This window comes from Xiphophorus maculatus, chromosome 1 (genome assembly GCF_002775205.1).
Source record: "Xiphophorus maculatus strain JP 163 A chromosome 1, X_maculatus-5.0-male, whole genome shotgun sequence".
Taxonomy (NCBI): Eukaryota; Metazoa; Chordata; class Actinopteri; order Cyprinodontiformes; family Poeciliidae; genus Xiphophorus; species Xiphophorus maculatus.
In genome coordinates, this window is record NC_036443.1 from 15810648 (window position 1) to 15823915 (window position 13268).

At 40.8% G+C, this 13268-nt stretch overlaps 1 protein-coding gene across 3 annotated transcripts in view; it reads left to right on the top strand.

The window, feature by feature from the left end:
- LOC102236110 (retinoic acid receptor gamma-A) overlaps positions 1 to 13268 on the top strand; it is a 56945-nt gene that overhangs the window by 22075 nt on the left and 21602 nt on the right. Inside the window, exon 1 of one of the 3 annotated variants that reach the window (XM_014474161.2) lies at positions 10652 to 11186. The exons of the other annotated variants lie outside the window; for them this stretch is intronic. Coding sequence (XP_014329647.2) covers positions 11042 to 11186 — 145 coding nt within the window. The 5' untranslated portion in view covers positions 10652 to 11041. Of the gene's footprint in view, positions 1 to 10651; positions 11187 to 13268 lie in introns of those variants that run through there. 3 annotated transcript variants of the gene reach the window in all.

The following is a 13268-nucleotide window of genomic DNA, read 5'->3' on the forward strand; positions in this document are numbered from 1 at the left end:
TTTGTGCAGTTTGTAACAGAGACTGTTATCAGTTTATCCCTGTCATTCTGGGAGTCCTTCACACAAACAGTTGGAAGTCCATTAAGGCAGCTTACTGTGTGATAACATCGTCACTGAGCCCTGAAACACCTCTTTAAGCTTTTGCCAATCATGGCGAGAGCTCAGCCCCCCCAAGTCAGCCACAGGGATGTTTTGAAAAGTTAGTAGGTCATTTCCCTCAGCTCATATGGCCTGGCCCAAAATCACAACCCCGTCCAAGAGTTCTGACTTTCCCCCTCACAATGTAATTTGTCGGGTTGCGCTAAGTAAAAAAAAAAACAACATAGATGAGAGGTCCAGTTGTGAATGACGGAGGAGTGGAATAAAAAGCATCATATTAATAGAATGGAATGAAAAGCTTGTTGAAACCTGTACAGAAAGCGACTCAGCTGTGCCTCTGGTGGAGGCTAGGTGACATGTCGGTGTAGTGCACAAAGAGCACACATCACAAACTAAAAGCAGGCAGAGAGTCCTTACTGCAGCAAAATTATCCCCATGTGGTGATTTTGTAACACCCACACTTGTATGAAAGATCCTTTCTGATTAGATTTGTTGTATGAAAATGCTTAAGTGAAGAAGAGAGACTACAAATGGGAGGACTTCTCCTTCGGAGGCAAAGCAGAGCACAGACAGCACATTGTAGCACATTATTTATTTTCTTAAGTCTTGGTTTCAGCCTGCCACTACCAGGGGTGGTGAAATTCTTGTTGATGTAGGCTTAGATATGTCTGGATGCACATGTCCGTGGTTCGGTGGGCGAGGTGTATATTTGGAAAAAGACGGGGAGATGGAAGAGAAAGTGATTTATGTAAGGAAATAAAAATATGGTCACAGCTCTGCTACGTCTCACATGCAGGTAGAAACGTCTTTACACTGTCAAGGAATGACACGTTTATTTTGAAACAGAAAGAGGCAGCTGGTTGGATATGAGTAGTCACCTTCCTGTTTGCTCTTGAGAGCAAAATTAATCTGGGTCTAGGGGACCAGTTTAAAAGAAACATCACAAGGTCATAAACACAGAAGACAATAACATATTGGATAACAATATAACACCGAGGTGAAATGCATGCAACTTGCAAAGATATTCAATCTCTTTTGGGTCACATTTTAATATATTTTATTGCTGTTTTTATATGATAAATTAACACACAGTAGAAATGATTTCAATTTCTATACAGATAAAAATCTGAAAATTGAGGCATATATTTGCACTCACCCACCTTTAGTCAATACTTCATAGAACCGCAGTTAGAGCTAGGCCTGTCATTAACCATCCAGCAAAATTAACAACTTTTGCTGGATGGTAAATTGTCCCAGAGATTATTGCAATAAACTGTAATATTGTTGTCGTGAGGCCATTTTCAATTAATAAGACTAATAAACGTTTTTTAGTAAAATTTTCCAAAGAACACTTCGCACTTGAACTGGAACACATTTTAAATATCCGAAATAAAACCCAACCAAAAATAATACTGAATACCTGAAACCTTAAACACTGAAACTGTAGATGAATTGAATTAAGTGTCTGTAACCAAATTGCCCTTCAAAAAAATATTAATCATCAGAATGATCAGGTTAATTTCATTGTGCGATTAATTGATCAATTGATTAGTTATTTATTTTGACAGGCTTATTTAGAACTGTGAGTCTTTTGGGGTTTTACACATCTCCAGGGTAATATTTGTGCTCACTCTGGTTGGACTTCAGTTGGATTTAGGTTTAGGACTTTAACTTGGCCATTCAAACACATGAAGATGCTTTGATCAAAACCAGGGCTGTACAATGCTATTCTACAAATTTTGAAAGCATGCCAGCTCCAAACACACCTGGAGGACTGGATTTGAGCAGCCCGGGTCTTAATCCTTCCACTTCCTGCAGCTCTCTCTCTGTTTATGACTGTTGTGCTGGTGGAGGATGAACCTGTGCATAAACTGCCGGCCTTTTGCAGCCACTCACAGGTTTTCTTCCGGGATTGCGTTGTATTTACGGGCATCGAACTTCCCACGAACTCTGACCAGCGTCTTTGTTGAGAAAAAGTTATTCCCACAACATGATGTTGCCAGACTTATATACACCATTGACATGGCAGCCGATGGACATCTAAGTAAAAACATAGCAATGGGTTTTTTTTATAATTAATTCCAGGTTATTGTAGCCAATAATGAAATCACAGTGATGTAACTTGGCTCACTGAGTCAGAAAACAGCATGTTTATGGCATTTGAAGAACAGAATAAGATGATTACTTTACTAAATACTTTATCAATCATCTTTTTTTGTCAGTTGCATCAGTAGTGTCATTATTAGGAGCTCACAATTTGAACACAAATGTAATTATTTGAACAGTCCAAGTTAGCTTACATGAAACTTAGTCTAATAAAAACTACAGAAGCTGCACTTATTGTTGATATTTGAACTTATTCTATTACTACATGGCTTTAAGTGTTTACCCCTTATTTGATTAGTTTATTTGTGTTTGTTTCCACCCAACGTATCAGACTAAATCATACTCTTAGATTCCGGTTTGCACTGCTACTAGTGCCAGCACTTCATCAGAGAAACCATTGTTCCTTTTCCCACTCCTCTCTGGGATTTCTGCTCCTGTGACCATGATCTACATGGCAAATTAGTAATGCTACGGCTGCAGGGTTTGTGTTTGTGTGTCGCTGTACGATGACAGCATGTGTGGAGCTGTATGGATTCATCCCTGACCCATCAGTGAAATGTCTTAAATAAACAGCTCAGCATCATCTGACAGCCCTGCTTTCATCTCCCCAGGCAACCACCAGCATCAAGTTGACAGCTCTCCACATCTTTTTTTTTTCTTCAGAAATCCGTTCCTGAGAATGTTGATGTAAAGAGTAGGAAAGGCAACATTTTGACACTGGTTAAAGAATATAGATACACCAATCAGGCATTTTACGACTAATACCCATTTCCATTTTTTGTTCTTATTGGTTTGTGTTTTTCAAAGTCTAATCTGTCGATCTCAATTCTTTGTTTCTAAGTAGTGTAACTCATAACAGAAAAAGTGGTGGTTTTGAATACAACAGAAAATGAGAGAGTCACAATAGTATCCATATTTGTGCATCAACACTTATGTCATAGACCGTTTGAAGAATGAATTTCGGCATCTAAACACCTGCTGTTGGTCAATGACATAAAAGACTGAAAATGGTGGGCAGTGTTATTTCTGACACTTTTAAAAATAGGGGAAACTAATTTTGATAAAGAAAATGATGAAGAAATTTGAAAGCAGATACTGGCAACAAAAGCAGCAGTTATGATTAACAGCAACTGATCATAACACCCTTTCTTATAATTTTAGCCCAGTTCTACAGAAAACTATTAATAGCTACTATATAGCACTTTACGCTCATATGCGGTCTGTGTGGCTTTTCTGACTCACTGTCAAAAGTGGCATATAGTAGTGGGTAAAAGCCAAAATGCATGAGCTGAATTTAATTTTCTTCATGAATACTTACCTGTCAAGGTAAATTTTTTGAGCTAATTTTGTTGTTTTCCAACTATTTTAAAAGAAACGAACTATATTAGTCTTTAATACCCCACATCAGGTCCATTAAATGTTGTGAAATGACTGACCAAAAAATTGTGCACCATTGTGAGCAGGCTCTTCATTTTATATAAAATATAAATATATAAATAAAGAATATAAATATAGATGTAAAAAAATATAAATATAATTTTTTTTTAAAAAAGTGGGCTGTGCACAATTTTACCTCTTGCTAAAAAAAAAAAAAAAAAGAGTAATGAAGAATATAGGGTTTTTAATAAGATGCGGTTCTGAGTATTCATCTAAAAAGGGGATTTAGTTAGTGAAAAAGAGAGCAAGACATTACATTTTTTTATTAATTTTTTGTGTGCGTAATTTTGTCTGTTTGTGTATTTTAGGATGACATTTACCATTCTTTCCTTCCTACAAATCTTTTGTACATATTTAAAACTAAAGAGAGCAATTGTCCTTTTGGCTGTTTTCTTGTTTTGACCAATACGATATCATTGGTCAATCTATCCGCCAAATTCTTATATTTTTTTGTGTTGTATTTATATTTATTTATATTCTATATTCTTATTCCTTGTTTCTTGCATAATTTAAGGTTTTTCTTGCATAATTTAAGGTTTTGGTTACTCACATTTAGTGTGTACCTTAGTATTTTATTTGTATTTTTGTATTCTTTTGTACTTTTGCTTACTGTGTGTTATCTTTGTTTTTTTGCCTGGGAGCTGCTGGTAACTTCAATTTCCTGAGGGAGTCTTCCCAAGGGATCAATAAAGTACAAGTCTAAGTCTTGTTTGCCACCGACTTCTATTCAAAATGCTTTTTTTTTCAATGTTAAGCTGCAGAGTTTCGCATGTTGCTGTTTTCCACTAGAGAAAGATTATTTTTCACTCATAGTGTAACTATCAGTGTCCACATATGGAATGGAAAAAAAGTTTTGATGACAATTTAATGACTTGGCAAAAATAATTGGTCAGAATGTTGCTGCCAGCTTTTATTCTCCCTTGAATATTACCACATCTTCTCCCACAAGCAAATACATAGTTTGCACTGACTATTTGCTGCTCTGATTTTATCCATTCAAATCCTTTTATTTAAAATGTCCTTGCCTTTTTAAAATTCCTCTTCTGATTTTTGTCTTTACTTTTTATCTTCTTTTATTTCTGTGCCATCTCGAGCCAACTTTGCCTGAATTCTGTAAACATCTTGCAGCTTTTACATGAGTCAAGACAGTGCGCACACTCGAGTGTGTCTGATGCACGCCTTTGAGTCTGAAAAGTCTGCAAGGGGCGGCTGCTGGAGAGTCAGAGGCAGCAGAGTATTCTACAGCTTAGACACGATGACAGATGAAGATAAAGAGGCTACTATTAAAAATGGGAGGGGTATGTTTTCAGCCGTGCCTTTTGAGAGCAAATGCAATGAAGTGAATGTGCAAGGGCGAGAACGAAGGGCTGAGTTTTTTAAGGTGTGGTGGGTGAGTCCATGGGAACAGTATGTGTGTGTGAGGCCGTGGGGGAGCGGGTGTTGGGTTTGGGGTGCTTTGGCTGAACAGCAATGAGATCTGTCATTTCTCCTGCAAAAAAAAACATGGGCAGCATAAGGTCATAACAAGGCAGATAGAGGCAGAGAAAAAGTGGAAAATACTTCTCTGAAAGATGGCCAAGGCTGATAGCTGTCTGAAAAGTAGCGTTGTGGTGGGATCAGCATGTGAACTGAGGCAAACATGGCAGCTTATGAGACTAGAGCTCTCTCTCTCTCTCTCTCTCTCTCTCTCTCTCTCTCTCTCTCTCTCTCTCTCTTTCTTTATCAGCAGTGCAACACTTTCTATACAGATAGATGAGGATGATACTGATGACTGGATGCGGGGTTTTGCTATGTGTAGATGTGAAGGCTATACATTAAGCAAAAACAAAAAAGAACAAAAAGAACACTTGGACTACATTAAAGCTGCACAACATACTCACTCGTCATCATCGCTGCACTCTCAACGTGTGTATATGTTGCAATCAAAAAGCACTGATTAGATGGAATATATGGTGTGTTTAATGGTTCTGGGATCCATGCTTTAAAATCCTCCTTTTCAATAATTTATTTGGCAATTTGAATGAACTTTCACTGTCCTTAATAGTTGATTTAAATCTAAGTGATTAAGATTACAAAGGGGAGAGAGACTAGTGGGGATGTCCCGATGGTAGAAAAGGAAGAAAATAGTCAGAACAATTTGGTTTTAGCATAATCAATATCATCATTGCGAAACAGCAATAGTGCACTTTTATGTTTTTTGAATGTTGTGGACAAAAAAAGTAAAAGGAAATAAGTACTTTATCAAAAATGCCAGTGTTTATCTCAGTAAATATATTAGTAATATATTTATTGATTTTAAAGTCATGCAGATGTTGGTAGCAACCCAACATATTCAACATGTATAGACGTCATTCATCCACCCTTGGTCAATGGATACTAGAGACACTTACTGAAATTTATTTAATATTTAAGTAAAGGCCTTTGTTGGATTCAGATTATCTCCTGTATGAAGAAACTAGTTGCTTGCATAGATTTACAACTGGACTTTTATCAGGTGATTGACTGGGACATTCTTGCATCTTTATTTCTTCTCTTCATTCATTCTTAAATTATAAAACGTCAGGCTGTGCCATTTCCTGGAAAGTAGTTCCATTATATTTTAATCATCTTGTCAACTCCAAACTTCACTGTTGGAAGGTTTTTAGTGCAATGTCCAAAGGCATTTCTGTTCAAAACATGCCATGTGGAATGACATTCAGAGAGTGAAACTTTTGTCTCATCTCACCAGATTGCATTTCTCCACATTTCGACAAGCTTCAAAAGCTTTTTCCTCATCATTGGAGTGTTGTGCAGTGAGCAGGCATAGAGAATCTGGTTGTTGTGCACACTACTTTAAGATTTTTTTTTAACTGCATTTTCCAATTCAGTGTCTTTCTGGAGCTCGTCTGACTCTTCAGAAACTATTCTAATATTTTTTTATTCCCTTGTAAAAATTCTTTCATTGAGAGCACCATGGTGGCTTGTTTACGGTAAAATTACTGTCTTTTCTCTTTTGCATTATATTCACAGCCGTGCTCACTGTAACATCTGGTAGATTATTATATATTTAACCAATAGCATGAGCTTGGTTGGCTAAAATAAGGTTGTAAAGGTTTGAGAGAGTCCTCTTTTATCCATCATGACATGCCTCTTGTGTGAAGTCTTTTTGTAGGTCATTAAAAAAAGGACAGAATCAGCTCATATTAATTTGTCCTGTTAAGGAGAGGGATTTCTTTCTATATGTGTTCATGTTTTAGTGTGTTTCTTGGCTTTTTAAGCTCTTTATTTTCACTTCTATGCATTTGTATGTGCAGTCATTACCCACATTAGTTGATAATTTTATGTCAATATCTTCATTGGAAGAAAAGTATTTGTAAGTTCAGCACCTACTTTCTCAGCTGCATTTTATGTTTAGGCATACATTTTTTCTGTTTAGTAAAAAAGACAAAGCATATGGCTTTTCATAAATGTCAATGCAATCTGGTTCTTGCATATTATCAATCTGACTGTGTTGGAATTGAGCCCATCATCTCCAGCAATCTGCTTCTGCAAGTCCACACACTGGACACTTGCCAAATTAAAAAAAATAAAGATCCCTACATTCCTCTTTCAAAGTCGCTATGCTGCTTTAAAGTGGGGGCTCGTCTTTATTACCTCACACAAAACTGAGTTTTTTACGGTTTGGCTGAAAGCTGAATGGCTGTATACAGAGGAAGTGGCAACAATGTGTTGTATATGTCTTATCTGTAATTGGCATCAGAGTGTCAGACAGTAGTAAACCTGATTTTCCTGGGCTGCTGCTCACGTGCAGCTAAATGCAGACTTTGTCCAGCTGTTCTTTCTGTGAAACTATATATGTATATAAAAAAATGCTGTTTCTGCTCAAAAAGATTTTAGGTGCTTTCTTCGTTAAATTTCTCATATTAAACTCATTCGAGGGTAGGAGCCAACACAAAATGACCAGCAATTTGGCAGTTGGTGAAAATGAGATATTTCCAAAAACCAGAAATGAATACAGAGAACTTTGTCAACTAAAACAAATCACGCAGTCAGGAAAAAATGGCCGTGGGGAACTTGATGAAATGGAGAGCATTCGCAGAAACAGAAGGGGAGAGAGAGAAAAAAAACGAAGAATTAAAGGAAAAAGAGATGGAGAGACTTGTGAGCCAGATTTGGGGAGAGAAAGAGGGAGGGCAGGATAAGTTTGGGGGGAAAGTTAGTGGCCCTGTGGGGGTTTCTTCTGGAGTTCAACCTCTCTGGCTGGGGAAGGAAGAGGAGGAAGGAGGGGGAGGGAGGGGGAAGCAGGGAACAACCTGGGTCAGCAGCAGTATGGAGTATGTGTAGATTAGATGTCTAAACTCGCTCTGCAAACTCTCCAAAGCCCTGAAAGACTTGCACCGCTCGTAGCTGGTTGCCAATAAGACGGAAACCTGTGGGGCTAGTGGTCTTGGTTACCGCCTCAAAGACCGTCAAAATAAATGTTAAAAAACACAGAAATCGACAAGGCTGCATAAATCTAAAAAAAAAAAAAAACACAAACAGAGGAGTCTCTAGTGTGAGTGCATGATAAAAAGGGATAGTGTTGCAGCTCGCCAGTCCAAAAATCCACTACATAGAACGTTTTGAGCACCTGGGATTATCCAGTTTTTGGTTCCCAGATTCCTGGATGAAATTGGCTGCTGGGCAAGAAAAAAGCGAGGCAGAAAGGAGACGAAGGATGAGAAAAGAATGCATATTTAATAATTGTGTAAGTTGGTTGACAAAAGGGGACGAGCAATATGGACTTGAAAGTTTCTCACAGCATTTTGTGATATAGCGATAACAATCAAAGTGATGATTGAAAACATTTAAAGAGAATAATATCAGCGCCCAACAAAAACAAATACTGCTTAAAAATAAAACTTATCCATTTTAAAATAAATATTATGTTCATTACCCCATTTATAAGTAGTAACACTGAACAACTAGACAGCACATAATATGAAATCAGAGCTATCAATACTGATACTTCCTAATGCTTTCATGGAACTATTGCTGACAAAAACCCCAAATAAACTTCAGCAGTAAGAATCACAAACCCAACCAAAATGTGCATTTCTAGGATCTAAGATAATCAGAGTTTATTGCAATATTAACACTTCTAATCACAACCCTCATGAGTTAGACATCCCAGAAAAGAAAAAGGTTGCATTTATCTTCCAAATTAATAAATTAGATCAGTAATACAGTCACCAAAATACACATGGCTGACAGAAAACAAAATGAACTCCAAACTAATTTTCATGTTTTCAACTCAGCTGTGACTAAGACAACTTTTAAAAGCAGAAATGCACATCATACACATTTATTTAAAAAATCTGGCAAACGTTTAGCATCTCAATCAATGAAGGGACTTAAAGCTAAGTGGCAGGAATGAAAATAGAAGAAAAAAAAAAGCTGCAACATCACTGATGGAAGCAGTTTGTCATCTAACCTAAACGCTTTTGCTCTTGTCGTCATAAAGCCTGCTTTTATGACCTGACAGCTGTACGAAGAAACGCATAAAAACTGCTGATGCTGTTTACTGTCAGACAGAACAAAAGAGCTCTTTAAATGTGCGCCTGTCTGTGTGATAAGTGTGCAGCCTGCATTTGAGTCTGACTTTCTGTATGCGGCGACTTAAGAAAACAAACCAGAAGTCTCAGAGCCGGAGCAGTCGCTTTTGAGTCAACAAACACCGTAATGAAAATCGATCAAACTGGCCAGAAATGAAAAAAAAAAAAAGCATGGTTACTTTCATCAGACAGGGAACGAGTGAAGTGTTAGACTGAAAGAGAAAGAAAGTGAGAGAGAGAAAGGAGGGGGGTAAGGAGTGAGGGCACAGTGTGTTTATGGAGAGTGTAGCCCGCAGCACAGATTGACAGGAAATGGTGTCTTTTTTGCCTTCTGGGTTGTACCACTTGTACCGGTTTGACAGGGGTGGAGATGAATGTGAAGAGCTCACAGAGTCAGCCTATTCCATTATCATATATCTCCCATTGTATCAGGATGTTTGCTCTAGCCCAGCCAGAGTCTATCAGTCTCCTGAGCAACAGTTAGGACCAGCGACTGGCTTTTTTATTGACCGTGGACTGCCTATTGATTTCCCTTCCCCTGATTTACTATTGCTGTGAGGGTGCTGCTGCTTTTTGAAATTGAATTTCTTTCATCAATACTCTTGAACAGTGAGCGTGAAAGAAGATGGCAAGCTCTTTGGGGCAGAAACACGAATGACGGGAGGGCCTCCGTTTACGCGTCAAACGTCATGTCCTGTGCTGTCCACATCCTTGCATCAGCTTCGGCGGGTATAAATCACAAATGAGGTCAAGTGAGCCTGCGAGGAGTGTGTCTAGCACATGGTGTGTTTGTATATTGGAGGTATTTGTCTGTGAATGCACTGCTGGGATTGAGCAAGGCAGCCCTCATTCATCACTGTAAAAGTACTTCCTGAGGGGAAAGGCAGAAAGCACTGCCCCGTCCTCTGTTCCCTGGAGCAGACAGAGAGGAGGGAGAGATTCTCTCCCCCCCTCTTGTTTCCCCCTGGCATCTGGTTTCTGGGTTCAGCCACATCACAATGTTCTTCCTCTGTGTCTCTTTCTATGTCTCGGACTCTCTCTTTGACAAGCACATACACACCAGGCCTGTGGCTGGGGCTTTAATGTGGTTATGATTAGAGACGGGGAGGGGGGGTTGGGGGGGGGGGGGGGGGCTCGGTAAGGGGAGGGGGAAGAGAAAAGGGGCTCATATTTACTGCCAAAAACTGGGGGAGGTGCTGTGTGGAGCAAATCTGAATTGAAGATGCTTGCGAAAAAGGGGTGTTTGTTTTTGCATCAAGCACGAACGCAGCACAGGCATGGGAATAAAGTTTTGCCCTTTGAGCAGATCGGTTACTCCTCTCGTGCAAGCTCCGCTGCCGGACAGCACCCATCACTCCTCCCTCCCCTCCTTTTGGTTCCTCTGCTCCCCGCCTCCTCTGGCATTCTCTCTGACTCTCTCCACCCCCTCTCAGAGCGTCATGCCTAGGCAGTTGGTTCACTCCGTCGTGTCTGGGGCTCAGCGAGAACTCTGAGAGGCTGTTATTTAGGTCTGTTACAGCGCACTGAGCAGGGGAGGGGGGGAAAGCAGAGAGGCAGAGATCAGCCCTAAGGAACCAGATCTGCATTCCAGCCGGGACGGAAAAAAAGTGGGGGGGAAAGCTCGGCATCTGCAGGGACAGAGAGTGACAGCAAGGGAGAAGTTGAAAGGGGAGGGAAGCGGGTCCAGATAGCTGCGGCAGGCTGTGTTGTTGTCACTGCCTCGGTGAGTGACGTGAGCAGTGGAAGCAGGACTGTAGCGGTAGGGCAGGCGGGCAGGACTGAGCCTCGTAGTGATTTGTGCTGCTGGTTGGGGGGGGGGGGTAAACATGTTTGACTGCATGGAAGCCCTGGGAATGGGCCCCCGTCAGCTCTATGATGTCACCAGCCGCGGTGCGTGCATGCTGCGGAAGGCGAGCCCCTTCTTCCCGGCTTTGGACCCCTTCGCCTGGACGGGCAGTGCCAGTGTTCGGTGTAAGTGGCTTCCAGCTTGGCTTCATGTGTGACACACTCCATTCTTTCTAGTTCTCTCTCTTGCTCTCTCTCCCTCACACATACACACAGACACAAACACACTCCTTCTTGTTGGTGTCTTGTTTACCCCTCAGGGCTCGACTGCGGGGGCTGCTGTCAGGGGGCTGCAGAGCAGGACAGGAAAAGACTGGGACAGACAGTCTCTTCTTTCCTTTTCTCTCTTAGCAGCCAGCTTTGGCTGCTAAGAGATTAAAACAGAAACTTTCCACAGGGATCCTACATTAAAAGAGTTAGCTGTGTTTGTTTACTTTGGTGACCTCATGAGAGTCAAGTTCCAGTCACAATAAGAGCCACTTGAGGTTTGAACTTGCCTTGTCAAAATAGAGTGAGAGGAAGCAAATTCCTCTTAAAATCTATTCCCTTCCGTGGCTCATGTCAGTTTTCTAAAGCAATACTGTCTTTGGGAGTTTTGATGTGCCTCCTGTAACCTTCATGGGTCAGGGATTTGGTTTACGCTTATGGAAAGCCAAACAGCCTCGAATTAATAAGCCGATGAATTATTTAGGGAATAAATTAATGAAGAAATAGGAGCACATACAAAGTCCTGACAAAGCAAAGGGGCCAGCTCTCTCCACTCTCTCTATCTCCCTGTTGTTGCTCTGTCGGACTTAAGAAAAGCCTCTGTCACGTAAGCCAACTGGGGTCCATTTTTCTACAACCTTCGGTGTGGCTACTACTGCCATGTGAGTGTGTGATAGTTGGAAAAAACACAATAGGTGTAAGTGGGGGGAAAAAACTGGACAGAGCCAAGCCAGTTATGATATGCGGAGTGGAAAGCATTCAAGAATGTACGCAAAGCTGGAGGTGATGGGGGACCGTTCTTTTCTTCATTTTTTCTTTCTTGCTTTCTTCTGCGAGCTTATCCTTATGCTTTTTGTTCCTTGTTACTGCGTCTCGGTGGGGGGAGTCATCTGTCTTCATTAATCGTGAAGACACCAGCATTTCAGTGGCCGTCATGCACACTGGCTGAGCTTTAATGAAGACAGATGCCCTGTCAGCGGAGGCTGAGGCCAGAGGGGACTCAAGCCAGCCCCAGCCTGCTCTGCTACAGCCAAGCAAATCCCAGATCATAACAAGATGAGTTTTGTTTATTTAATCAGGCCTCTCCTTTTGATGTATTCTCACACTTGGACGCATTTAAAAGAATATTGGCACTTCGGACGACAGAAACGTACTTTTTATATTTCGGTTTTCATTCTTTGTTCCCCCGAATCGAAGATGCAAGAAGTGCCAGGAAGCTACCCCAAGGGTAGGAGAGCCAAGTCTAGCAGAGCAGAGCAAGTGGAGGCTGGTTTGGTGTACTGTTTCAAAACCCTCTGTGCTCAGTAACCTTTGTAAACAAGGCTGCCCTATCACCACACAACAAGCCATAATGCCTCTCTTTGCTGAAGCGGTTGCTCCTCATTGTCCTCATCAATGAGGCTGATGAATTGATGTTTGAGTCTGATATCTCATTAAGTTCAGCCAGCTGCAGCACAACAGAGGGACCTGCCCGGGTCCTTATGCCATACTCACAGAGGCATGATCCCTGCATACCAAATTAAGCGCTGTTTTTTTTTTCTTTCTTTTTTCTGAGAAGTCATTTGACTCTGCCGTGATGCTTGAAAATGAATCAAGCTGTTTTTTCTTGAGTAAAAATAGTTTTAATCTCTAGCGAGGCAAAAATAAATAGAAATTGTAATATTCTATAACAAAATGCATTAAAAATGTTTGTGCCACTAAATCTTCCAGCAGATGAGTGTAAGCCCCGGCAGTAAATCTGCAGTGCTGATAAGTGTCACTGCCGCTGGCTGTTAGCCAGGGACAATCGGCTGACTTAAAAGTGCGTGGTAGGTTTTCCTGTTTTTGTCCTCAAGTAGGGAGACCTCAATGTCAGGGGTTAGTCAGGGGCTACGGCCTGGCCAGTGTCAGGGTTGCCGCATGTGTGGCTCGCTGAAAAGTGGACCCTTTCAACCAGCCCGGCCTATGTAATGCTCTTAAGTGCCTTATGCCACAGAGCTGGTACTACATCTGAGCTGCCCC